General features: G+C 39.2%; 1 protein-coding gene and 1 non-coding gene across 2 annotated transcripts in view; one reads left to right on the plus strand and one right to left on the minus strand.

Annotated features, from left to right (window-relative positions):
• Positions 1–27,415, plus strand: part of DNAJC27 (DnaJ heat shock protein family (Hsp40) member C27) — a 34,228-nt gene extending 6,813 nt beyond the window's left edge. Inside the window, exons 2-7 of the mRNA XM_069494375.1 lie at positions 637–719; positions 4,477–4,546; positions 15,393–15,557; positions 16,166–16,288; positions 21,322–21,482; positions 25,145–27,415. Coding sequence (XP_069350476.1) covers positions 637–719; positions 4,477–4,546; positions 15,393–15,557; positions 16,166–16,288; positions 21,322–21,482; positions 25,145–25,277 — 735 coding nt within the window. The 3' untranslated portion in view covers positions 25,278–27,415. The remainder of the gene's footprint in view (positions 1–636; positions 720–4,476; positions 4,547–15,392; positions 15,558–16,165; positions 16,289–21,321; positions 21,483–25,144) is intronic.
• LOC138400424 (U7 small nuclear RNA) lies at positions 12,141–12,202 on the minus strand. Its single transcript, XR_011236309.1, has one exon. It is a non-coding gene; the product is annotated as a U7 small nuclear RNA (small nuclear RNA).
• Positions 27,416–27,627: the final 212 nt, after the last annotated feature.

Here is a 27,627-nt window from a genome sequence, read left to right on the forward strand (position 1 = left end):
CAGAAAGACCAATAATTTCCTATAGTTGTCTAGGAGTAGATGATGAGGACCTAAACCAAAGTGTTATCAGTGGGAATTGGAATGAAAGGAAAAATGGAAAAAACATTCAAAAGAAGATTTAGAAAGGATCAGAATCAAATATGACTTCAATAATTTGATCCTTTGTGATTGGGAAAATGGTAGTATTATTAACAGAACTAGGATGTCAGCAAGGTGAGTTGCTTTCTTGTTCATATTTAGACATGTTGAATTGGAGGTAACAGCAGGACATCTAAGTAGAAACTTGTCTAATAGATATTTGGAGATTTGGTTCTGGTCTTGGGAGTGAGGTCAAAGTTAGACAGATATTTTGGTGGTATCATCGAAAGTGTAAGAATAGAAGACGTCTTCAAAAGAAAAGAGCACAGTATTGTGAACTAAACTGAAAATATATCTATATTTAGTAGTAAAGGAAGAATTTTAAAATAATTTTTCTTTAAAGTCTTTGCTTTTAGCGTTCGTTTTAGTTATTTTATAGTTTTGACTTTTCAAAATCCTTTTCCTAGTGGTGAATGAAGAAACCATAATGAAGAATTATATAATTTTGTACGTGTTCCCAATGTGTATTTACTAAATGCCTGTATTTTACCTTTTTAGAGCTGTATTATAAAGCGATACTGTGAGAAGAGATTTGTGTCTAAATACCTGGCAACAATTGGAATTGACTATGGAGTCACAAAGTGAGTATATTGTTTCCCTGGGCTTGTAAATTACACAGACATTCAGAACTCTTTCTAAAATGATCTATATTTGCATCAATGCACTTACGCAGGTAATCTTGAAATAGAGACTTTGAAGATAAATTGGGAAAGATAGGATTAAGAGACCTTTACAGGTATGTAGTGGTCATATCATTCCTTCATTCAGCCCATGTATTGAGCACATTCCATTTGCCAGGCCTTGTGTTAGGTGTAGAGTCTATAGGGATGAATATGTCGGCACAAAGCCTAACTGGCATATGTAGCTTTTCAGGAAACATGTTTCTATATAAGTAGGTCTTATCAGCAGGTGTGTTTATAGAGTGTTTTGAAATATTCTCTCTAAAAAATCTAAATATGTGGAAAATTTTCCATCAGAGAACTTCCCTTATTGGTTTATGATCTTTATAGTCTATTGAAATCCAGCAAAAATGATCTGGGAAGAGTAAAATTGGGTCTAATTGGAGATTTATGTGGAAGTGAATCAAGGGTGGGTGGTAAAGCTTGGGAGCTAGGATTCAATTAGCAGGAAATAACCACAGAGTAGAATTGGGGTAGACAGCATACTCCCTAAACATGGAATTTCAGGTGCTCGCTCTTCTCTTATTACACACTTTACTCTCCATCCATGCTGAACTGCTGCCCTCATACTTTCCTGTCTCAGTGCCATTATTCATTCGTCCACTTGGAATGTGCCTTCCCCTCAGCTCTCCACCTGCCAAGCTCTTCAAGGTCTAAAATTCTACTGTTCCCGTAAGGCCTTCTGAACGCCCCCTCTATTAGTCAGGACTGTTTGGTTGCAAATGACAGAAATGTTAAAGTTCTTGAAGCTATTTATGGTACTTATCATAAATTGCTTTCAGTATAATCATTGTTTGTATATGTTTAATGTCTCCTGCTAGATTATAAACTCCCTATTAGTATAAAGTTTCTCCAAGTGCTTGGCATAGTGCTTATGTCTAGTAGATATTCAACACATATGTATCATTAGGTAAGATAGATACATCTAGAGAGCAAGTTTGCCAGATTAGAATATGAGGGCAATATTCAGGAAGGTAGACCAAAGTGGCGGGGTATATCTAGCAGAATGTCAATTATGTGAAGGACAGAGTCAAGTTCAGGTGTATCTTTCATGACTGTGATCAAAGGAGCTCAAGTATGTGATAAAGTAAAAACTCAGGTAAGAGTAATACTATTATAGCACCATTTTTCAACTGGTATTTCTGCAAGTTTTCTTTAAAGAATGAAAATTGTAGCTCTTGGCAATGAAATATATGAAGCTCTTCATTTGAAATCTACATTTCTTTCTTTCTAGTTTTCCTTTTCTCTTTCCTACTTCAAGGCACCAGGATTTCAACAATGTTGTGGTAGGATATTCTATTTAAGGCAGTTTTGTTTTGAATTCATATAAATAGCTAGTTTATTTATTAAGAAATAAGAATTAACATATTATGCCATAGGACTGTCGTTTATTCAACAGAATATTCTGTTTCTGGCTGAAATTTTTTGGAAAAGATGGTTGTCCCATGATGAGTCAGGAGGATATAATTGACAGAAACCTATTTCAAACCAACTGAAGCAAAATAAAAGAAAAAGGATATCAATCAATTCATGTAATCCAATTACAAGGGTGATGCAGCTAGGCATCAGAGATGGCTAGAACTAGGACGGAATACAGACAGGTCATTTGATTACATCTGTCTCCCTCTGTACCTGTTGGCTTCAGTCTTTTAAGTGGACTTCCTCTACACAGCTGCCAGCAGTTATGACACTCACACTTTTAACTTTACTTCTAGAGAGGGACTGAAACGAATATCCTACATTTAAAAACCCCAGAAAAAGTCTTGATTAGCCCAGGTGGGGACAGATGCCTTTACCTGGCTCAGCTGTGGCTAACAGAGTGGGCTCAATAAGGAAATGGCAGAACCCCTATGAACCACAATTAAGAGAAGGAAGCCGGGTGCTGTTTTGGACAGTCAAAACAACAGATATCCATTCCAGCCTTTTTGCTTTAAATATGGTAAACCTCAGATTTCAGTGTGCTTAAAATTACTTGTAGCATTTGTAAAAATGCACATTACTGCAGCCTACCCTCCCATATTCTGATTTACTGGGTTTGAGGTGGAGCACAGGAATCTGCATTTTCAACAACACCCCTCCCAATAATTATGATGCAGGTGGTCTTTAGATCACACTTGAGAAAGCACTGATTTAAGAAATTACTATTTTTCTTTAAGTAATTTCCTCTGTCTGGCTTCTGAATTAAATTGACTTTTGAGTTTCAACATGTGAACGTATTTGTGTTATTTCCTGACCTTATAGACTTTCTAGGTTCCATCAGCTATCTTTTTAAGGTCAATTTTTTTAATATAAATTGTTATACCAGATCTTCTCCAAATGTTCTCAAGTTCTGTTATTATTTTGTTTTGTTTTGCTTTTCTCATACTCTTGATTTTACAGATGTTAAAATGAAAACAAATATGTACCTTAGAATTGATGAAATATGGCAGAGAACTCAGTAATGAAGAAATCATAAGATGATTAGTGTTTAGCTTGATTTAAATACAGAAGTAATGTAAAACACCTGTAGTAATTATGATTTCAGAACAGAAAATGAATACTATAAAAAGGAGATAATAATAAATAAACTCAGAGATAGTATAGGGACAGTGAGACAGAGCAAGTGCTGATATGCTCTGTGACTTCCATACCAGGGAGTCATATCAGTGCTGTCTAAAACTGAAACATGTTACTTAAAAAACATAATGACTCTAATCTGTTAATTTATTGTTAATAATCTCTATTCTTAACTTTAGAGGGATCTTTTAGGAAATGTTTCTTGTGTTGAGGAAACATTTAAAGTTTAATAATCCTCCCAGTTCTCTTCAGTTTCTTCTTCTTTTGTTAAATTCAATAAAAAAGTAAATTTTATATTTTTTATTTTAAAATAATATCCCATTTTTATAAGGATATTTATCAATTTTATCTGTGCATAGAAAAGTCTGCAGTGATGTTCATCTATATTAATGAAGGTTATTCTAGATGTTAGGGTTTGGAATAACTTTTAAACATTTTTCTTTGTATTTTTCTTTAGTGTTTGAATTATTTGTAATGTTCATTAATTATTTTCCAGTGGCAATTTTTCTTTAAATAATAGACTAGAAACAAATATGCTATAATGTTAACAGTAGTTAATTCTTGTGTGAATGCTTATTGTTTCCTCGTTTGTTCTTTTCTTTATTTTCAAATTTCTGAAAACAAATTGACTATTGCTCGTGCTCCAATAAAGATCACAAGAAAATTCAGACATCATTAACAAACATGTTTGTTATTCTATTGCTTGATAACCACTGGTTACCAAGTGTTAAGATGTCTCTGACTAAGTGAAATAAAACTTTGTTTTCCTTTGTCTTACTCCTACTTATTCCAAATCAATTTTTCCTGACACTGTAGTAATAGCTGCCATTTGTGGGTTGAAGTAACTCGAGGTGAAAGTGAGAGTAAATGAAGGTGCTTACTCCAAATGGATTCAGTGTCCTTGAAATAAGGAAGCAGGATCATCTGCCAAGTTGATGGCTGCTATTGTAAAGATTGTCTGGGATCAAGAAAAGGCACTAAGAAAGCCTCTTTTAAATTTCACACATACACCCTTTTGAAATTCATCAGTGATATAAATGATATTAATGTGACTGCAGAAACCATGACCTTTTTTGGGATTGTTTGCATTTGAACATTTCAGGGTCCAAGTCAGAGACAGAGAAATCAAAGTTAACATCTTTGATATGGCTGGACATCCCTTCTTCTACGAGGTAAGAAAGATTTTTTGAGAAAACCAATATTGTTGGTGGTTTTGGGGAAAGATCCTGAATTATCTGAAACAACCAATATTCAAATTATGTGTAAAATTAGGTAAATTTAGCTCATGATTGTAGCTTACCTTCTGAGTTTTCATAGATAACCTGTTGATCTTGTATGTAATCCCCCGAAACAGGGGTAGGAAATTTCATTGCTAATGTTTCAAACACTTAGATATTTTAACTTTCAAAGGTCTTTTGCTTTTTGATTCATACTTTAGTCCAAAATGTGAAAGAATAATTACATTTATACTTGGGCTTAAGAACTCAGTGACGTGACTTCTTTCACAGTAGGGTACTAGAGTGATCTTTCCTGTTCACTCCTAGTCATGTGCTTTCTTTCTCCAGAAAAAGCTAAAGCAACCCTGCTTGGTTTACTTTGATCTGCTTATCAAGCCTAAATAATCCCAAAGTGAATCTCATGGCCATTCTTTTTGTTTTTCCTTCTTGGGCTTTTTTAGTTTTCCTGAGGAGGCTGTTTGCTCTTTTCTATAGTTTGGCCATTTTACTTCTACTTTTCTCTTTATTATTTCCTTCCTCTGCTTGCTTTAGGGTTATTTTGCTCTTTTTGTTCCGAGTTCTTGAGGTGGGAGCTTAGATTATTGATTTGAGACTTTTTTCTTTTCTAATATATGCATTTAATGCCACAGATTCCCCTCTCAGTACTGCTTTAAGTGTGTCCTACAAATGTTGATATATTTTCATTTTCATTCAGTTCAATGTATTTTTTTAAATTTTCCTTGAGATTTTCTATTTGTCTCATGGATTATTTAGAAGTAAATAATCTAACTAAATTTGTTTAGTTTTCAAGTGTTTGAAGATTTTCCTGTTATTTTTCTGTTACTGATTTCTAGTTTGATTCCATTGTGGTCAGAAACACACTCTCTGTTGTTCTAATTCTTTTAAATTTGTTAAGGTTAGTTTCATGGCTCACGATATGGTCTATCTTGATGTATGTTGCATGGTCACTTGAAAAGAAAGTGTATTCTTCTGTTGTTGATGGAGTGTTCTATAAATATCTATTATATCCTGTTGGTCAGTGATGATGTTGTGTTCTTCTGTAGCCTTGCTGATTTTCTATTTAATTGGTCTAGCAATTGCTGAGAGAGGATGTTGATGTTTCAGACTATAATTGTGGATTTCTCCTTTTTGTAGTATCACTTTTTGCTTCACATATTTTGCAACTTTTTTGTTTGGTGCGTACACATTTAGGATTGCCATGTCTTCATTCTTTTTTTTTTTTTTTTTTTTTTTTTTGAGACAGAGTCTCACTCTGTTGCCCGGGCTAGAGTGAGTGCCGTGGCGTCAGTCTAGCTCACAGCAACCTCAAACTCCTGGGCTCAAGCGATCCTCCTGCCTCAGCCTCCCGAGCAGCTGGGACTACACGCATGCGCCACCATGCCCGGCTAATTTTTTCTCTCTATATATTTTAGTTGTCCATATAATTTCTTTCTATTTTTAGTAGAGACGGGGTCTCACTCTTGCTCAGGCTGGTCTCGAACTCCTGACCTCGAGCGATCCACCCGCCTCGGCCTCCCAGAGTGCTAGGATTACAGGCGTGAGCCACCGCGCCCGGCCCATGTCTTCATTCTATAACTTTATCATTATACAATGTCCCTCTCTATCACTGATCAATTTCTTTGCTCTGATGTTTACTTTATGTGATACTAATATAGTCACTTTTGCTTTCCTTTGATTGGTGTTTGCATGATATATCTTTTTCTATCCTTTTACTTTCAACCTGCTTATATCGTTATATTTGAAGTGACTTGTAGACAGCAGATAGTTGGATCACCTTTTTAAATCTATTATGGCAATTTCTGTTTTTTAATTGGTATATTTAGGGTCACTTACATTTAATATAATTATTGATATGTCAGGAGTTTAAGCCTACCATTTTATTTTTTGTTTTCTGTTTAATTCTCTGTTTTTCATTTCTCTGCTTTCTTTTTCCTGCCTTTCTGTGGGTTACTTGAACACTTTTTGAATTCCATTTTGATTTGTCTATAGTTTTTTGAGTAAATCTCTCAGTCTAGCTTTTTCAGTGGATGCTCTAGTTATTACATTATATAACATCACATTCTACTGGTGTTATCATTTTTACAGTCTGTTCTATAGTAATCTTTCCTCCTCTTAGTCCCTTTATCATTCCCCATTTATAATTGTTTTAAATATTTGCTCTGCACACATTTAGAATCATATTAGACAGTGTTTACTTTTTGTTTCAACTGTCAACAGATTTCTAAGCAAATGTAGAAAACTTGAGGGAAGGAAAGCCTATTCACCAGATCTTTGTTTACTCTGTTCTTTTGTCCTTCCTAACGTTTCAAGGTTCCTTCTCTTATCATTTCCTTCTGTTTAGAGAACTTGCTTTAGCCATTCTTTAGAGTAGGTCTGCTGGGGACAAATTTTCTTAGTTTTCCTTGATTGAGCTTGATTGAGAATGTCTTGATTTCCCCTGCATTCCTGAAGAATATTTTTGCTGGGTATAGGATTCTGGATTGATAGTTCTTTTCTCTGAGTACTTGAAAAATATTATGCCTCTTCTCTCTGGCCTCCATGGCTTCTGAAGATAAATCTGCTGTCATTTGAAATGTTTTTTTCCCCCATAAGAGAAGTGTCTTTTTCTCTGGCTGCTTTCAAAACGTTTTGTCTTTAGTTTTTAGAGGTTGGTGTGCATTGGCTTGGATTTCTTTGGGTTTATCCTGTTTGGGATTTTCTCAGCTGCTTAAATCTGTAGGTTTATGTCTCTTGCTACTTTTAAAAAGTTTTGAAGCCATCATTTCTTTGAATACTTGTTCAGTCTCCCCTTGTTTCTCCTCTCCTTTCTGGATTCTGATCTTTTGTTCTAGTCCAGCAGGCTAAGCTGAACAGGCTAAGGCTGGGTTCTTTTTTTTTTTTTTTTTAAGTCTTTTTTTCCTCTCTGATGTTCAGATTGGGTAATTTTTATTATTCTGCCTTCTATAATAGTTCATTGATTCTGTCTACTGCCCCTTCTATTCTGCTGTTGAGCCCAACATCTAAGCTTTTTATTTCTATTCTTTTTTTTTTTTTTTTTTTTTTTTTTTTGAGACAGAGTCTCACTCTGTTGCCCAGGCTAGAGTGAGTGCCATGGCGTCAGCCTAGCTCACAGCAACCTCAAACTCCTGAGCTCAAGCGATCCTCCTGTCTCAGCCTCCCGAGTAGCTGGGACTACAGGCATGCGCCACCATGCCCGGCTAATTTTTTCTATATATATTTTTAGCTGTCCATATAATTTCTTTCTATTTTTAGTAGAGGTGGGGTCTCGCTCTTGCTCAGGCTGGTCTCGAACTCCTGAGCTCAAACGATCCGCCCACCTCGGCCTCCCAGAGTGCTAGGATTACAGGCGTGAGCCACCGCGCCCGGCCTATTTCTATTCTTTAGTTCCAAAATTTCCACTGAACCTTTGCTGGAGTGGGCAGGGTTGAGGAGACAGTTTTTTTCTGAGGTATTTGGCTGGAGTAGAGTGGTTATAGTCTAAAGGTTTTTTATCTTGCTAAGCTACCCCTCTCCTGGTCCTTTGGCTAGAGAGATCAGGCTTTTGTCAGGGCTTTTTTCTGCACCTGTTGGCATTTTTGATTGTACTTCTTAGCTCCAAGTCTTGGATATACAAAGCTAAAGAAAACTCAGGGAACTCATCATCACGTCCTTCCTGTGGTCCTAAGGTCTCTAACGTATCTGCTGCCTTGTCTTTACCTTTCAGGGATTTTTTAGTGTATGTTTTATGTATAATGTCCTGGATTTTATTTGTACTTAGCAGAAGGGATAGGGAAAAGTACACTTGCTCCATCTTCCCAAACAGCCTGTTTAGTCTTCCACCATGTGAATATACCCAAATATTTAGATTATATGAATTTCTTTTAAATGTAAAGCCTTACAGTGGGTTAAATCAATTTTACAAGTATAGAATGTTGTCAGTGAAAAAGGCATGGAGCTCTAGTTGACCACAAGTTTGACATAGAGTCTTACTACCAGAAATGTTAAGTAAATCTTAGATTACACCAAAGTCATGTAAATGGAGATGCCTGAGAATTAATGTGGTCCAGATCCCTGCCCATTGTAAGATTTCTTTCTGTAGCATTCCTCATCAATGGTCACCATTCATTCACAGATAACTGTATGCCAGTTTCTTTGTCGGACATTAGAAATACACAGTCACTTGCCCTCATGGAACATAAATATGTTAGAGAAGACACATAATTAAACAAATGACAGAATGCTTGGGAGCACTTAATACCCACACATAACTTATCTGGGAGCTTAGAAAGTCCTGTTGAAGGAAGAACATTTAAACTAAGAGTTGATGGATGAATGTAGGTTGTTGGGACTTCAGGGACAATATAATACCCAGGACAGTTTTGAGTGGTGCAGATTTTAAGAGTTTCGAGAATGAATATCTGTAGTCATGGGGGTCTTACTGCTTCATGAGCTTATCCTTCACAGACTTAAAAAGTCTAGATTAACAGCTTCTCCTTTTTTTTTTTTTTTTTTGAGACAAGAGTCTCACCCTGTTGCCCAGACTAGAGTGCCATGGTGTCACCCTAGCTCGCAGCAACCTCAAACTCCTGGGCTCAAGCGATCCTCCTGCCTCAGCCTCCCGAGTGGCTGGGACTAAAGGCACGCACCACCATGCCTGGCTAATTTTTTCTATTTTTAGTAGAGACAGGGATCTCGCTCTTGCTCAGGCTGGTCTCAAACTCCTGACCTCAAATGATCCTCCTGCCTCGGCCTCCGAGAGTGCTAGGATTACAGGCGTGAGCCACCGCGCCTGGCCTAGCAGCTTCTCCTTTATGAAGGCTGCCTTTCTTTGAATTTCACCACTGATTCTGGCCTTGTTTTTGAAGCAGCATGTGCTGAATCTGTGCTTCTACAAGAGAGCCTTTCTAATAGTCATGAGTCTGCTCCTTTCCAGGTAAAATATTTATTCCTGCACAGCTAGACCTGTCAGCATTCCTAGTTGGCATCCTTTGTGGATAATCTCTAGTTAGCTGACGTGGAGCTGGGAACTGAATACAACATTCCAGATATTGTCTAACTAGTGAAAAACACTGAGTGTTTCTGTTACTTTCTGTCATTAGACGCTAGATGCCTATTAATGGAACCTGAAATTGCAATAGCTTTTTTTCCCCAATAGCTTATAAACATAGAAATATAATTAGTAGAAGCTCCTTGAAATCACCACTTCTGAAGTGCCTTTTCACTGAAATAGCCTCAGTCTCTTATTTTTTGCAAATATTTGCTGTCTGTAGCTCAGACCTTCCTTTTTAAAAAATTTTTTCTTATATATATTTTTTTTAGAGACAGGGTCTTGCTCTGTCACCCAGGCTGGAGTTTAGTGGCACAATCAGAGCTCACTGCAGCTTTGAACTCCTGGGTTCCAGCCATCCTCCTGCCTCAGCCTCCCAAGTAGCTAAAAGCCCTCCTTTTTTGATAAGACCAAAGCCACCATCATCTAAAAATGCTAATGATCAGCCTTCAGCGAGCTGTAATCTTTTTTGCTGGTGGAGGCTCTTGCCTGGACGTTAATGGCTGCTGACTGATCAGGATGGTGGCTGCTGAAGGTTAGGATGGCTGTTTCTTAAAATAAGGCAACAGTGAACTTTGCCACATCGATTGACTCTTCCTTTCATGAAAGATTTCTCTGTAGCATGTGATGCTGTTTGTTTGCATTTTACTCACAGTAGAACTTTCAAAATTGGAGTCAATCCTGTTAAACCCTGCCACTGCTTTATCAACTAAGTTTATGTAATATTCTAACTCCTTTGTCATTTCAAGTGTTCATAGCATCTTCTCCAGGATTAGATTCTATCTCAAGAAACCACTTTCTTTGCTAATCCATAAGAAGCAACTACTCATCCATTAAAATTTTATCATGAGGTTGGAGCAATTCAGTCACATGGTTAGGCTTCACTTTTAATTCGAGTTCTCTTGCTATTTCCACTACATCTGCAGTTACTTCTTCCACTGACATCTTGAATCCCTCAGAGTCATCCATGAGGGTGGGGATCAACTTCTTCCAAAGTCCTGTTAATGTTGATATTTTTACCTCCTCCCATGAATCACGAGTGTTCTTAATGGCATCTAGAATGGTAAATCCTTTCTGAAGGTTTTCAAATTACTTTGCCCACATCCGTCAGAGGAATCATTATCTGTGGCAGCTATAGCCTTGTGAAATGTATTTCTTAGATAATAGACTTGAAAGTCAAAATTACTCCTTGATCTGTGGGATGCAGACATGAAAACAGCATTAATGTCCTAGTACATCTCCATCAGAGGTCTTGGGTGACCAGGTGCATTGTCAATGAGCAGTAATATTTTGAAAGAAGTCTTTTTTTCTGAGTAGTAGTTCTCAACAATGGGCTTAAAAAATATCCAATAAACCATGCTGCAAACAGATGTGCTGTCATCCAGGCTTTGTTGTTCCATTTATAGAGAATAGGCAGAGTAGAGTTAGCATAATTCACAAGGGCCTTAGGGTTTTTGGAATGGTAAATGAGCCTTGAAACTTACAGTCCCCAGCTGCATTAACCCCTAACAAGAGAGTCAGCCTGTCCTTTGAAGCTTTGAAGCCAGGCATTGACTACTGCTCTCTAGCTATGAAAGTCCTAGATGTCATCTTTTTCCAGTAGAAGGCTATTTCATCTATATGGAAAATCTGTTGTTTAGCTTCAGATTTTCGTCAATGATCTTAGCTAGATCTTCCGGATAAGTTGCTGCAGCTTCTACATCAGCATTTGCTGCTTCACCTTGTACTTTTACATTATGGGGACGGCTTCTTTTTGTAAACCTCATGAATCAGCCTTTTCTAGCTTCACAGTTTTCTTCCATAGCTTCCTCTCCTCTCTCAGCCCTCACAGAATTAAAGAGAGTTAGGATCTTGCTCTGGATTAGGCTTTGGCTTAAGGGAATGTTGTGGCTGGTTTGATCTTTTATCCAGGCCACTAAAACTTTCTCCATGTCAGTGATAAAGCTCTTTCTCTTTCTCACCATTCATGTGTTCACTGGAGTAGCACTTTTAATTTCCTTCAAGACCTTTTCCTTTGCATTCATGACTTGGCTAACTGTCTTTTACAGGAGGCCTAGCTTTCAGCCTGTCTTGGCTTTCGACATGCCTTCCTCACTAAACTTAAGCATTTTTAGCTTTTTGAAAATTTTATTTTGTTTTATTTTATTTATTTATTTTTTGAAACAGAGTCTCGCTCTGTTGCCCGGGCTAGAGTGAGTGCCGTGGCATCAGCCTAGCTCACAGCAACCTCAAACTCCTGGGCTTAAGCGATCCTACTGCCTCAGCCTCCTGAGTAGCTGGGACTACAGGCATGCGCTACCATGCCCGGCTAATTTTTTCTCTATATATTTTTAGTTGGCCAGATAATTTCTTTCTATTTTTAGTAGAGGTGGGGTCTTGCTCTTGCTCAGGCTGGTCTCGAACTCCTGACCTTGAGCGATCCACCCGCCTCGGCCTCCCAGAGTGCTAGGATTACAGGCGTGAGCCACCGTGCCCGGCCCGAAAATTTTATTTTATTTTTTAAAGGGTCATCTGGTGAGGACCAGAAAACCTACTAGACAAGTTCTAAAAGAGCTATAACACTAATCATTTCTAGCTTTTGATTTAAAGTGAGAACCATGTGATTCTTTCTTTCCTTGAACACTTAGAGGCCATTATGGGATTATTAACTGGCCTAATTTCAATATTGTTGTGTATCAGGGAATAGGGAGGCCTGAGGAGGGGGTAGAGGGGGAACAGCTGGTCGGTGGATCAGTCAGAACACACACATTTCTCAATTAAGTTCCATCTTGTATAAGCGTGGTTTGTAGCACCCCAAAACATTTTCAATAGTAACATCAAAGATCACTGACCACAGATCACCATAACAAATGTAATAATAATTTAAAAGTTTGAAATATTATGAGAACTGCCAAAATGTGACACAGAGACAGGAAGCGAGCACATGCTGTTAGAAAAATGGTGCTGATAGACTTGCTTGACACAGAGTTGCCACAAGCTTTCAATTTGTAAAAAATGCCATATCTGCAAAGCACAGTGATGTGAATGAAGTACAATAAAGCGAGGTATTCCTGTATCTGCTAGGCCCCATGGGTGACACAAGGATGGGTACATCAAGATGCATGCCTTCACGTCGCTTCCAGTCTAGTGGGGAGGACAGCTAGATGTGCTTGTAACTATAACACTGGGCAGGAAGTGACATCGGCACTATTAGAAGTACAAAACGCAGTGGTATTCCAAGGGACGTGGAGGTTACATTCTCTTTGGCAGGGGTGGGGTGCTAGGTGGTAGGGAAGGGGGCAGAAAAGCTGCATGAAAGATACAGCATTATAACTAGGCCTTGAAAGAGTAAAGATAAAGACATATCTGTTCCAGATGGAGGTAGGAAGGCAAGGGGAGGTTTGGGAATGAGAAATCATCCAGTCTGAAGGTCAGGGGACAATAGGAGGATAGGACTGGGGAGGTTGGTGTGGGACTGATCAGAAACTTTCAACATCATTTAAGAGAGTTGGAACTTTGGAGGGATGGCAGTGGGGAAACACTAAAGAAGTTTTGAGCCAAGACTGTAGAAAAATAAATATACACACTGTGTAACAATGATAGGAAGATTACTTAGAAGACTTTTGCAGTGGTGCAGTCAAGAGATAATGTTGGAAATAAAAATGGAAAAGAAGTGGCAGGTATGAGAAACATGACAGAAGTAGCTTCTAGGATTGAGTCTGCTGAATAAAGGGAGAGGCAGGCAGCAAAGGTTAGCACCAAGCCTGCAACCTGAATGGCTCAGAGAATGGTGTGCTACTTTCATCACTAAAATTTAAGAAAAGGAATAGTTTAAGGCCGGGCGCGGTGGCTCACACCTGTAATCCTAGCACTCTGGGAGGCCGAGGTAGGTGGATCGTTTGAGCTCAGGAATTTGCGACCAACCTGAGTGAGACACCACTTCTACTAAAAATAGAAAGAAATTAGCTGGACAACTAAAAATATATATAGAAAAAATTAGCCGGGCATGGTGGCACATGCCTGTAGTCCCAGCTACTCGGGAGGCTGAGGCAAGAGGATCGCTTGAGCCCAGGAGTTTGAGGTTGCTGTGAGCTGGGCTGACGCCATGGCACTCTAGCCTGGGCAACAGAGTGAGACTCTGTCTAAAAAAAAAAAAGAAAAGGAATAGTTTAAGAAAGAATACGTTGAAGGACTTCCTGTTGTACATATTGAATTTGAGATCCCAGCAGGACTTTGAGCTGGAAGGGTGTAGTGCTAATTAGAAATGCCAGTCTGGAAGCTCAGATGAGAGGGCTCATCTTGGAGATGCTCACAGTTGAAGCTGTGCAAGTGGTTAACGCTGCTGATTTGGGAGGAAAGATTCAAAAAGAAAGGACGAGGGCCCAGGACAGGATTTCAGGAATTGGTTTTGGACCAGAGGGGGAGGTATGGAAAGAAGAGGAGTTGGTGAGAAAGAGAATTGAAGAACCTGGGAAATGTGTGGTGCGTGGGACCGAGGTGGCAAGAGTCTCAGGGAAGAGGGAGAGCCCATTGGTGACTGCTGCGGAAGGTCAAGGCCCAGGAGTCCTGAGGGAAAAAACTGTTGGTCTTCGTCATTTTAAATTATTTCTCGTTTGGTTGGTTTTAACTTTAGGGGCTAGCTTCTTAAGTTTCTGTAAATTAATAGGCACGCTTATATTCTTGGTCCAGGTGTCTGTCTGTGCTCAGAAACCCATGCCTGATGTGTGTATGATGTCCTCATTTCTTATTACATATCCAGCGTGAGTCTGAGTACAACTGGAATTTTGTGAAAAAAGAACATATAACATATGGCCTCTGTCAAGGTTCTTTCTGGAATTTTGTCCTGAAATCCCCAGTCTGTCAATGCTGCCCCTCACCCATACAACCTCTTGTGGCCTCTGTCACTTGAGTGTGCCGTGTCCCTCATGCTGCTTCTTCCCAGAATTGGAGCTATACCTCAGAACTGATAATGCCATTTCTAATGAAACATCAAAGGACAATCAGAGAATGAATGCAAGGAAGAAAGGGAGAAGGTGCTAATATACATTGTTTTCCAGGCACCATGCGAACTGCTTTGCCTTCATTATCTCATTTAATCCTCTTATTAACCCTGTGAAGTAAGTAGTATTATCCCCATTTTACAGATGAGGAAACTGAGACGCAGAGAGGTTAAGTGACTTGCCCAAGATCACACAACTAGTAAGTAAGCGTGAACCCAGATGTGTCTGACTCCAGAGCCTGTGCTCTTTTCCATTACGTGACACTGAGGCTCTGAGTTTGGAGTTCTGAAGTTGGTGTACAGACCCAAGAGTCAGGGAAACTCTGCCTAGCACCTTGGGGAAAGCCAGCTTTGGGATGTTATAAATAAATGGCTGTACCCATTGCTGATATTTGTGTCATTTTTGCCTTAAGTTCTTTTTAATTCTTCACTTACCTTCTTAATTTTTCCTAAGAACTTTATATCATTGGTATTCTTTTAAGGTTTGTTAGCATCAATTAAAGATTTATTGCCTCTGGGGAGTGGAACTGGAGGTGGGAAGGGGTGATGGGGCAGGAGGCCATTGTTTTAGACTATGAGTCCTTCCTAATAGATTTTTTTTTTAATTACATTACCTTGATTCTACAAAAAGTCCTCTAAAGATCAGTAGATGCTGAGATACAATCACAAATACTATGAATACACGAAGGAACATAATTTGCCAATTAATGACTGTGAGATACGTTCTTATAAAATCACAAAGCCTGCATTTTATGCATCTGTTCTTTTATTTAAAGGTTCGTAATGAGTTTTACAAGGACACACAGGGTGTGATACTGGTCTATGATGTTGGGCAGAAAGACTCCTTTGATGCCCTTGATGCATGGCTAGCAGAAATGAAGCAAGAGCTTGGACCTCATGGAAACATGGAAAATATTATATTTGTAGTGTGTGCCAACAAGGTAACTGCTTTGGAAATGGTATGCTCAGCTTTCTAGGGGAAGAGCAGCGCTCTGAGTATTGGGGAACCAGATAAAAAGAAAGGAAAAATTTCCTTATTTTGTAATATGGGCATCAAAAACCTTTCAAAACATGTCCCTAAGACAAAAACAAAAACCCCAAACCTGGTGTATCAAGATTTTTATTCATTTTTTTTTCCGGTACTATACTTGGGGAAGGATGTTGGTGAGAATCTCCATAATCACACTCTGATCTGATTGGAGCATTAATTAGGTGAAATGTATACTCTGGAAAGGTATGGAAAGTGGACTGTGGCCTGAGGGTGTGGCAAATATCCAGAAGCCAACTTTCACTGAGGTCAGTAGCAGCTGTTTTCCCAAGGGATAAGCTGGCACTAGTCCTGTTGCCACAGAAAATCAGTCTACATTCAATATTACTTGGGTTTTTGGCGGGGTGGCAGTCTCTTTTGGCCTTGGTAATTTTATACACTGGTGCTGATGTTCATTAAGAATAGTTTTGCCTCAGTAAAGGATTGACAAAGACCTCACTGGGCCTATTCTAGTGAGACAAGGTTGGAATCTTCTCTGTGCCCCCCAACTTTCTATTTCAGATTGACTGTACCAAGCACCGCTGTGTAGATGAAAGTGAAGGGCGTCTTTGGGCTGAAAGCAAAGGGTTCCTGTACTTTGAAACTTCAGCACAAACTGGAGAAGGAATCAATGAGATGTTCCAGGTAAACCAGCATTTTGTTGTTTTTAAGGTTTGTGTCAAGGCCAGCCATGCCAATTTGTAGTTTAAATTGTGAGAAGCAAAATAGTCATAAGAACTTCTCATTAGAATAAGGTCTTTCTTTTCAAAGCAGCTGGTGACAGAGAGGGTGTATGATCTGTCTGCTAGAGAGTGAGAGAAAGTATATATGTGTGCGTGTGTGTGTGTGTGTGTGTGTGTGTGTGTGTATGTGTGTGATCTGTCTGCTATTTTAGACCAGACCTGGCTGATCATGAGAATTACCTGGGGAAATTCTTCAAAATGCATATTTCTGGGCTCTAGACCTACTGGAAGCTTTATGTTATGACAGAGCCCAGAAATCTATATTTTGGAAAAGCTCTCCAGGTGATTCTGATGATCGAGTTTAACGACAGTTAGTATACACAATTTAAGTGGGACAAGGATTTTCTTCAAAAACTACCTTTGGTTAATGGTGTTACGTTTGTATGCATAATCAAATGGAAGCATTTTAGTGACAAAATTGCCTTGGCACAGCTAATATAATCCTATATTGTAGCCCACAGGACTGCAGTTAGGGAATAGGAGACTATCATTGCAGAATCCAGCCAGTTACACATAAAAATAAGGTCTCACCAATGAAGTAGGCAATAGACGGATGTGCTCACATTGTAGCCTGAATAGATGGTCACTTCCTAAAGCCTACTAATCTTGAATAATTTTAAGGGAAGGAGGCTATTTAAGACAATAAATTATAAAATCAACTCTTAATTATGGATACATTTGGAAGTGGTGACATGAATAATGTATTTTTCTTCTTATGAATATATCTGATATTTTGGGAATTTTTAGCATTTCAAATAATGTAGCTATGCTATAAAGAGTTGTTCTTAATTATTGAGTGGGATTGTATTTAATCTTTTATGCTGCATTTCCTTCACACAAGCTGTCACTCCTCCTACTAGAAGACAGGTTTCATTCTTGGCTGACAGGCTGAATTGGGCAAAAATAGTTTCTATTTCAAGATAAAATAAAGTCAAGTTGGTTTGCCATGCTTTCTATTCTTTTGAGTACAGAGACTTATGTGAGCTTGTACGTATATATGTGCAATAATGATACCTAACCATTTGAATAGTATTTTACCATTCTGGAGAAGTTTACATGTTTCATTTCATTTGAGACTTGTAACCACAATGTGTGGCAGGTATTATTCTCATTTCATATATGACAATATCTGAGAGTAGTAAAGTGACTTGTCCAAGGGATATAACTGTTAAAGATTAAATTTCCTCCAGCACTTTGAAGATGTCAGTCCATTCACTTCTGGCCTTTGTGTCTCCAGAGATGTTAGCAATTATTCTTACTCATATTCTTCTGTACATAATGTGCCTGCCCCCCACCCCTTGGCTGCTTTTAGGAGTTTCTCTTTATCTTTGGTTTTTAGCAGTTATACTGTGATGTGCCAAAGTGTGGTTCTCTTCATATTTATCCTATTTGGGATTTTTGGAGTTTCTAACGTTGGTAGGGAGGTGTTTTTCATCAAATTTGGGAAGCTTTTTTATGATTATTTCTTTAAATTTTGGGGGGCCAAATTCACACTCTCTTTTCCTTCTTGGGCTCCAATTACATGTATATTAGACCATTTGATTTTGTCCCACAGTCTCTGAGACTATGTTTATTTTTCTTCCATTTTTTTCTACATTTTTCAAATTATATAGTCTCTTTTTTTTTTTTTTTTGAGACAGAGTCTCACTCTGTTGCCCGGGCTAGAGTGAGTGCCGTGGCGTCAGCCTAGCTCACAGCAACCTCAAACTCCTGGGCTCAAGCGATCCTCCTGTCTCAGCCTCCCGAGTAGCTGGGACTACAGGCATGCACCACCATGCCCGGCTAATTTTTTCTATATATATTTTTAGCTGTCCATATAATTCTTTCTATTTTTAGTAGAGATGGGGTCTCGCTCTTGCTCAGGCTGGTCTCGAACTCCTGAGCTCAAACGATCCGCCCACCTCAGCCTCCCAGAGAGCTAGGATTACAGGCGTGAGCCACCGCGCCCGGCCTAGTCTCTTGATTTGATTTCAAGTTCACTGATAATCTGCTGTTAAACTCACTGAGTAAATTTTTCCATTCAGTACTTTTCAGTTCTAGAATTTGCATTTGTTTTTTTCGTATAGTTCTCTGAGATTTCTCTGTCTGCTCACTCATTAAGAATATAGTTTCCTTTACTACTTTGAAATCTTTAAAATATTTTAAAGTCTTTGCTAAGTCCAACATTTGAATCATCTTGGGTTCAGTGTCTATTGACTACTTTTTTCCTTGACCATAGATCACATTTTCTTGTTTCTTTGTGTGAGTAGTGATTTTTGATTGAACACTGGACATTATAGATAATATTAATATATATTGTGGAAACTCTAAATTCTCTTTTCTTCCTCAGAAGAATGTTGATTCTTGTTTCAGGAGGCAGTTCAATTATTGGCAGATTACAGTGAACTTGTGTAGGCTTGGTTTTTTGCTTTAATAGCAAGGATTTGAAGGAAGCCCAAAATGTTTCCTAAGCCCTTCTCATTTGGCAGGACTCAGCTTCCCAATTCTATCTTTCGTACACATCTCATCAGCTCTTGATTTAGGTTTTGTTAGGGTAAATCTATAACTTCTGAGGCACAATCTTTCTCTGGTTCTTTAGCTAGATGCTAGGGCTATTAATGAGGTGTTATGGCAATCTCTTCACTCTGGCAAGGCCAAACCCTGGTGTCCCCAGGATAGCTCTTTCCTTAGCACCAGTAGACATCAATGTATTAGTTCTGTTCTCAACACCATAGCAGCTATTAATATTACCTGGTAAGCCTCAGGTGATCTCACCCCATGCATGTGTAGCCTAGGCCTTAGCTACAGAACTCTTGAGGAACCCCTGTGCGGACTTGGGGCCTAATTCTACACAGCTCCCTTCTCTCCAGTGCTCTGTTCTGCACCTTCTAGCCACCTCAGCAGTTTCAAACTCTGATCTCTGCCTCTTTAGCTCAATGGGACTTTGTGTCTGCTCAGATTCCAGCTCTCTGTGACATGGTCAGGAAATGGACTCCAGGTAGAGAACCAGATGACTTTGGGGCTTACCTCTCAGGGAGCAGTTTTGCACTTGCTGTTGTCCACTGCCTGAAAATAGTAGCCTCATAAATTTGTCCAGTTTGATGGTAGTTTATGGCAGGAGGTCTAGTCCAATATCCATTACTCTGTCATGCACAGAACTCAGACATGAAATTTAAATAGGCTTTGGACTTTGATCCTAGTGTTCTATATATCACACCACAGCTTGTCCTCTATAACCATGTGTGTGATGAATGAATACTTGTATCCTCCGAAATCTATGAGTACCTGTATTTCAGGTTAACTCATAAGTCAGAAGAAAACCTTATTGATACATACCACTGGCATACCACAGTACACCTGTGAACTGTGATCCCTTTTATGGCTTTTATCCCTTTAGATACATCTGAGGTAGAACTAATGAATGAATTAGTCTGTTTAAAAAAAAGCTAACAAGAAGAGTATAATAACACTATTCTATAGGTAAGCACTTAGAAGTAGTGCTTTCCTGCTGGTTCAATTTAATAAATGTTTTCTTTGTTTCCTATCTACTTAGTAGACACTTTATGTCAACAAGGAACTTGGTTTTGTCTGATTGACATTGTTAACAGAGAGCAATATTATATGATAGACTCAAATCAAGTTAACACTTCTTGTGTCTTATTCTCTATTGGCTTTTCCTTTGACATCCATCCCTTCTTGGATATCAACACTTCTTGTTAGGTTACCAAGATGATTAGCTATAACTAGAGGTAAGAAAGAGAAGTCTAAAAGAAAGATAAAAATTTTACAAGATAATAAGAACTATAGAAGAATCTGAAAAGAGAAAGAGATTTAAAAAGAAACTGAGAGAAAAGGAGCTATGTCAAGTTAAAAGCAGCTATAGTATAGTAAATTAATATTTTGGGTAAAGTTATTCAATAATAGTAATAGTACACAGAATGCGAAACATGAGCAGGACCAAAAAATAGCTTTCACTTTAAAAAATAGTAAAAGTGGGTAAAAAAATATGAAGTTTGCAGGAAAAAAGTCCATAAGCATATGAAAAGATACTCACTTTCACTTATAATTTAAGAAATACAAATCAAAACTATGAGATACACATCCGATTGGCAAAAATTCAGATGTACGATAATGCCCAGTGCTAACGCAGGTATGGGGAAATAGGCACTCTCATCCGCGGTGATGAGAATGTAAGCTGGTAAAGCCTTTTTGGACAACAGTTGTCAAAATCAAAAATTAAAATGCACATACACTCTTAACAGTTCTTCTTTTACGAAGTTATCTTAAAGCAGTATCCCTGCAGGGGTGCAAAAATGTATACACCACACAAAAAATTTCATTAAAGCACTGTTTGTAGTAGCAAAAAAACCTAGAAACAACTGACTTGTCCAAGAATAGAGAGTTGGTTAAATAAATTATGAAAAGGTCTCTATACATAGCTATAGAGAGATTCTAAGATGTATTATTGTGTGAAAAAAATGCAAGGTGCTAAGCAATGTGTTTCATTTGTAAATATTTAAAGAATATGGATCCATGTATATACTGGTATACTGATAGAAAATTTTTCTGGAAAGATACTCAAAAAAATATTAACAATGGTTACCTCAAGGACAGGAACTTGAATAGTAGGGAGACAGTTTTCATTTTACACTTTACTATTTGAATTTTTCTAACAGTGTTCATCCATTAATTTTTAACTTCAAATGTGGTTATCTGAGAGTAGAATTATGAGCCATTTTAATTTTATTCCTTCTACTTTTTCTATATTAAAATATGTGAATATATACATTTAAATAGTATAAAAGAAAAAGCAAAAATCTTCCAAAGTACATATTTGCTTTATTCATGACTTCTAAGACTTATTGGAATATATTAAAAGTCTTTAAGTTGTTGCTTAAAAGGAATTCCTATTTTCACAAAGTCAGTTCTGCTCTGCAATGTGTTTTCTTCTTGCAGACCTTTTATGTATCCATAGTTGATTTATGTGAAAATGGCGGGAAACGTCCTACCACAAATAGCAGTGCTAGTTTCACCAAAGAACAAGCAGACACCATTCGCAGAATTCGAAATAGTAAAGATAGTTGGGACATGCTGGGTGTCAAACCTGGGGCCTCAAGGTAAGCAATGCTCTAGGATACTTAGTGCTGAGTTATAGCATCTAGAAGGACTCGATCACCCAAATTGTAGGTGCAATATATCTTCTTCTAATTGGCTCGAAATATGAAGATGTGTGGAAATATATTCGATTACTTAATGACTCTGCTTCATTGAACTAACTGAATATTAAAGAAACAAAAGAGAGCACACAGTTGCCGGGTAAGGGAATTATGTCGTGTATATGCATAAACACTTCATGAAATGGTATGCTCTGCTTTTGTCTGTGTTGAGCAAGAGCTTTGAAGCTAATATAACCTTAAAAATACCTAACAAAAGCATTCACAAATCATGGAATTTTAGAGGAGGAAAGAATGATAGCAATCACCTTGCCCAAACATTTCATTTCACAGGTGGGAAAACTGGGACTCAGTGAGAGTAAACACGTCCAAGAACCCCAGGAGTGAGTGGTAGAATTGGTTCTTGACCCTGGAACAGTGTGTCAGTCTGTCTCTGTCTCCATCTTCCTCAAAACCTCATCTATGTGTATGTTTATGTTAATTATTTTAGTCAAAAGAATTATTCAGGAAAAAAATACAATCACTATTCTTTGTTGCATGCGCAAAAATAAATAATTATTCCGTGTGGTTACATAATCTTTAACGGTGTAATACTGCCGTTACTACACATAGTGTAACCTGTAAAGATCTTTGCACACTAGCTCCCCTCCCCGTGCTCCTCCCTTCCTGCTTTTTCACCTTGATTCTCACAAAAGAGAAAAGTATGTCTTAAAATTGCCTTGTCAGCACCCAAAGCATTAAGTATCTCTTCTCTACTTTGATCTCATAGCAGAAGGAAAGAGAGGGAGGGAAAAGAGACTGTTACTGGTTACCCTTAACTTGCCAGGTGTTATTGAAGGTGCTTTAAACCACATGAAGGAATTCAGAGGACCTCATGTGGAGAGCACACAGTTTATTGGTATCATTTAAATGTCTTTTAAGACCTCCATAGTCTAATTCTATAATAAATTCTTCTGTGCCCATCTCCAAGGGATATTGGCTCTAAACTTAAGAAACTATTACTTTATCTACTTATTAATGTACTTAGAACCATATTCATTGAGGAAAAGGAAACTTTTGGTTCCTTATTTAATCACTTGGCTAATTGGAATCTACCAGAGCTAACGGGCCCTGCGTAGTTTCCACATCCTTGACTGATATGGAAATGTACGTACTTCTCTTCCCTTTGTTCCTCTGGATCTATCAGACTAATTTCACATGGCATTGCGCCCATTTGGGGAAAACCTTAATGCATTTTTTTCTTAAGTTACAGAGAGTTTTGATATTTGTTTATGTTATGTTTACTGGTTCTTGAACTTTAAGAAAATCTTCATCTTTAACAGAATTAATATATTTCTTACACACAAAGACTGAATCAATCTTGTTTCTCCAAAAGTTTTCCTTGAGAGACTCTCCTGCTAGACATCTTGAAAGGTACTCCTAGAGCAGAGGACCAGGCATAACCACCAACCCCATGTGGATGTGCTTCCTCAGGAAGCAGAGTGGCCGGAGGAACCTTGCCCAAGACTCCGTCATGGGGGAGAGAGGGTGCTACACACACTTCAAGAAGAGAGGGTCTTGGGGAGAAATAAGAATTCTGGCAATTTGAATTTCTTCAGAGACGGAGAATGTCATTCTTGTTATCTAATGTCAAAATTATATATGTAGAAAAACTACACTCAAGGTTAAAACAAGAAAATTTAGAAGGACTCCTCTAAGAGCAAAAAGCAGAAAAGGCCCTAGAATGTATGCCTAAGACATGGAGAACTTTTAACATGACCCTATGACCTCACTTTCTCCAAGTTGATACGTAAAACTTTCCATCACATCCAAGACCAAAAGACCATCTCCCTACTTTGGAGAGCCAAATTAGAAATCCTTCTGATAAAAAATAAAAGAGAAAGGCCAAGGCATTTCGCAAAGAACCATATCTGTGCTTATAGGAGAACTGGCACCCTGAATTACAAAAGGAAAATGGGACATAAAACTATCTGGTAGAGACTGAGCTCAGTCTGACCAGGGGAGTGACTGGGTACTTAGAGCCCTCTAGGAGACCTGATACCTGCGGATGACCAGTGGGGGACAGGGATGGGGAGTCTCAGGCCCCTGCCCAGCCAGTTCCTGCTCTTTGAGAAGCTCAGAAGCCTGCAGCTGTCTCCTGGAGCACTGTTGGTTTACAGCAACTGCCTGTTTGGAGAAGCTTTGTTACTGCTCCTTTCCTCTTGGGAAATATTGATCCCTCTCCTGTTTCTTCTTTGGTCCCAGTGATTTTACTGTAACTCAGCTACCCCTTTCCAGCGTCCCTTGCTTGGTCAGTGGTGTCACCATCTTCCTTGGACCTCAGATTGCTGGTGCCCCTGGAACTCCATCTACAGCTTTTTTTACTTTTGAGACAGGGTCTCACTCTGTTACCCAGGCTAGAGTGCAGTGGCATCATCATAGCTCACTACAACCTCAAATTCCTGGGCTCAAGCAATCCTCCTGCCTCAGCCTCCTGAGTAGCTGGGACTACAGGTGTACGTCACCATGTCCGGCTAATTTTCTATTTTTTTTTTTTTTTAGAGATGGGGTCTTGTTATGTTGCTGAGGCTGGTCTCAAACTCCTGCCAATAAGGGATCCTCCCACCTCAGCCTCCCAAAGTGCTAGGATTACAGATGTGAACCACCACACCTCGCTCATCATCTACTTCTGCCATTTCCTTCTTTATATTATCTCTTTTATCTTCCCTTGTTTGCCTCCATAAACACCATAATCTAAATTTTGTACTCATGCCTGGGTTATTGTAACAACCTCCTACCTGTTTCCTAACTTGGAGAAACAGCTTTCCCAGCGCCCATTTGTCATGAGACACCTATTATTGTGATTGTTTATCAAACCCAGGTGTCTTGGCTGTTTTGCTTTGGGTCTGCACTGTTCCTGGCCACCGTCAGTTCTCTCCCAGAGCCACGTCCACTCCTTATTCCTTCGGTCTGCAAAGATTTGCTGAGTGTCTGCGAGGTGCCAAGTACTGCCTATTTTCATGTGATCATTCTTTTGCTAAGTGTTTTTTTTTTTTTTTTTTTTTTTTTTTTGAGACAGAGTCTCACTCTGTTGCCCAGGCTAGAGTGAGTGCCGTGGCGTCAGCCTAGCTCACAGCAACCTCAAACTCCTGGGCTCAAGCGATCCTCCTGTCTCAGCCTCCCGAGTAGCTGGGACTACAGGCATGCACCACCATGCCCGGCTAATTTTTTATATATATATTTTTAGCTGTCCACATAATTTCTTTCTATTTTTAGAGGTGGGGTCTCGCTCTTGCTCAGGCTGGTCTCGAACTCCTGAGCTCAAACGATCCGCCCACCTCGGCCTCCCAGAGAGCTAGGATTACAGGCGTGAGCCACCGCGCCCGGCCGCTAAGTGTTTCCTTAGCATTTATGTACTTACTTTGCACTGTGTTATTTTTTTCTATTTGTGTGTTACATATGACTTATTTGTCTGTTGTTTATGTCTTTTAGTCCTGCCTTTGAGAAAGGGTCATGATTATTTGGGATATGCTCACTGTGAGAGACAGTAGGTGTATCCAAACAGCTCACATGCCGTGGGTTGGCCTAACCCTGTTACTAACAGAGAACTTGGCTTCTTTTCATAGGGATGAAGTCAATAAAGCGTATCGAAAACTTGCTGTGCTTCTTCACCCTGACAAATGTGTAGCGCCTGGAAGTGAAGATGCCTTCAAAGCAGTTGTGAATGCCCGGACAGTCCTCCTGAAAAACATCAAGTAGAAAGCAGAGAAAAAGAAAGAAGTGTGGGACTGGCGTGCAAGCAGACTCTCCCCAAAGGTGAAATAGCCAACGTGGAGTTTTCCTTCACATAAGCTCACTGCTCTTTCACTCATGTGTTGTCATTTGTAAATCAGTAATTCAGGTGTCTGTTACTGTTTCACGAACATCTTGCTGAGATGACTTGCCTCTGTATGAAGGGAAGAGAACCGAGAGTCACTTGTACACTATGCTTAATTTCATATCTCCAGATCATCTGAATTTTTTTCTCTTTCATTTGTAAGCTCGTAATTATAGCATCCCTTAGGCATTTCACTTGGGAAAGTCCCCACGGTCTCTGGATGGAGGGTGGAGGGACAGGAGGAACGTTTCACATTTTTCTTTTTTAAAAAATTCATCATCAGAGGAGGAAATAACAAAAAATGAAGCAGACAACATCAGAACCACTGAAAGTTTGGTGTGACCTTGTAAGCAAATTGCTCCTTTTACAATGAGTTCGTTCGGTGGTATTTTAACCATCATCTACGATGAATGAATCTCAGCAGCCGATACAATTCTGAATTGAGTTTCTCTTTTATGACAGTCACTCTGTTCTCCCTCTCCAACCACCAGGGGGAGAGACAAGCCAGTCCTGAGAGAGGAAAGACAGTGGCAGCCACAAAGTCTGGGTTCACTGGCTGCCGCTCATCCTTGCCATAGAAACGGTTGCTGGCAGCAGGAGCCAGCGCTGTGCCCCTGGCAATGAGGAATCAGGCCCTGGGATGGAAGTACTTGCAGGCCACACCTGGAAGGAAGGGCCAGCCTAGCTCAGGGCGAGTCTGATGCACTCGGAGAGTCCCCGTGGGAGGCTTATCCCTTTTCTTATCCCTCATCATCTGCCGCAGGCAGGCAGGTAAGGCAGGGCTGCTGCTGAGAAGTCTGACCTCTCATTGCTTCTTCACCAGTGTTACTTCCTCTTTTCTCCCCAATCTTCTCTTACCCTCTCATCTTTTTACACCCCACATCTGCCATCATTTCTCTCTTTTGAATCCCTGGCTTCTGGCCACTGCCTCCTCCATCTTGCCTTCCAAGCCTTGACCTGGGCCTGGTTGACCAGAGACAAGTGTGGATCCTTTGGATGGTGGTGGGGGAAGATCTCAGGGCCTGTGTCGGGAGGAATCTTTAATTTTTGCCTGGGCTGCAAATTTCTGGAGAGTAATCTTTTTAAACTGCAGATTATAAAATACATTCTCTGGCCTAGTCTGCTCCTCAGTCTACAAGGAGTATCAGGACTGGCGTTTCTTACAGCCCTTCTAGAACTAGCCTCACTACTTGGCTTATTACATCATCACTCTTGTTAACATTACTCATATTTTTAGCTGCATCCACACTGCACTAATTGGGGCTTTAAAGTATATAAAATGTTACTGTCCTGAGAATTTTAAAAAGCTATCCCATATTGATTGCGTACAGCATCTACCTTACCACCTAAGAAGAAAAGCCACTTTCTTATACTCCAAGCCCACTGCAGTCTTCTGGTTTTTACCTCTGCCAAAGCAGCTTCACCTGTGTGACTGTACTTAGGCAGCATTGTGCTTGTCATCAGGAAGCCAGACCATTGTTTTACAGTATAAGTTGTCATCTTGATGATATCGAAAATGCTTTCTTTTCTGAACTGAGATCTGTGATTTCTTGTGAGATTTTCCTCTGGCCTTTGAATTAGCCCCTGGGACCAGAGAACTCCAACGCAGAGTTCTTCTGGACTTAAATCCTTTAGCTTAAGGAAGGCCTTCATCATGCTTAACGGACTCAAACATGATCATGCATGGCAGCGTTAGCACAAATTAACATGACAGCTGAGTACGTGGCCCTGGATAAAAGCTGATGCCAGTTTTTATCACTGTTACTAAATACTCGATTGGTCACTTCATTCAACTGTATCATGCAGATGAGCAATTACAGCAGATTCTTTATGAAGTGCTTCCATTCATTCCTCATGAATGACTTGGTGAAATTTAGCCCTGTCTTATGATGCTTAGGCCTCGGGACTCAGTTTCCAACACCTTCATTATTAACATTAAGGATGGCCATATACTACTTCATTTATGTAAAAGGAACAAAATGAGAAAGGTTTTAAGGTCCTAGAATTTTTCTGATTTCCATAATCCTTCTGCAGAATATTAAGAAATAACAGAGCATGATCTGCAATGGAAAGTTTTTTTGGTACTAACTTCATGCAAAATTTTACAGACCTCTATGAATTCATTTAAATTCTTGGTGCAAATAGGTACTTTGTAGTTCAACCTTATGAAAAATTCTTCAGCCAGTTAGGATTGCAAAATACATCACTAAGAGTAACAACTAGCAGAATAAT

This window comes from Eulemur rufifrons, chromosome 19, assembly GCF_041146395.1.
Source record: "Eulemur rufifrons isolate Redbay chromosome 19, OSU_ERuf_1, whole genome shotgun sequence".
NCBI lineage: Eukaryota > Metazoa > Chordata > Mammalia > Primates > Lemuridae > Eulemur > Eulemur rufifrons.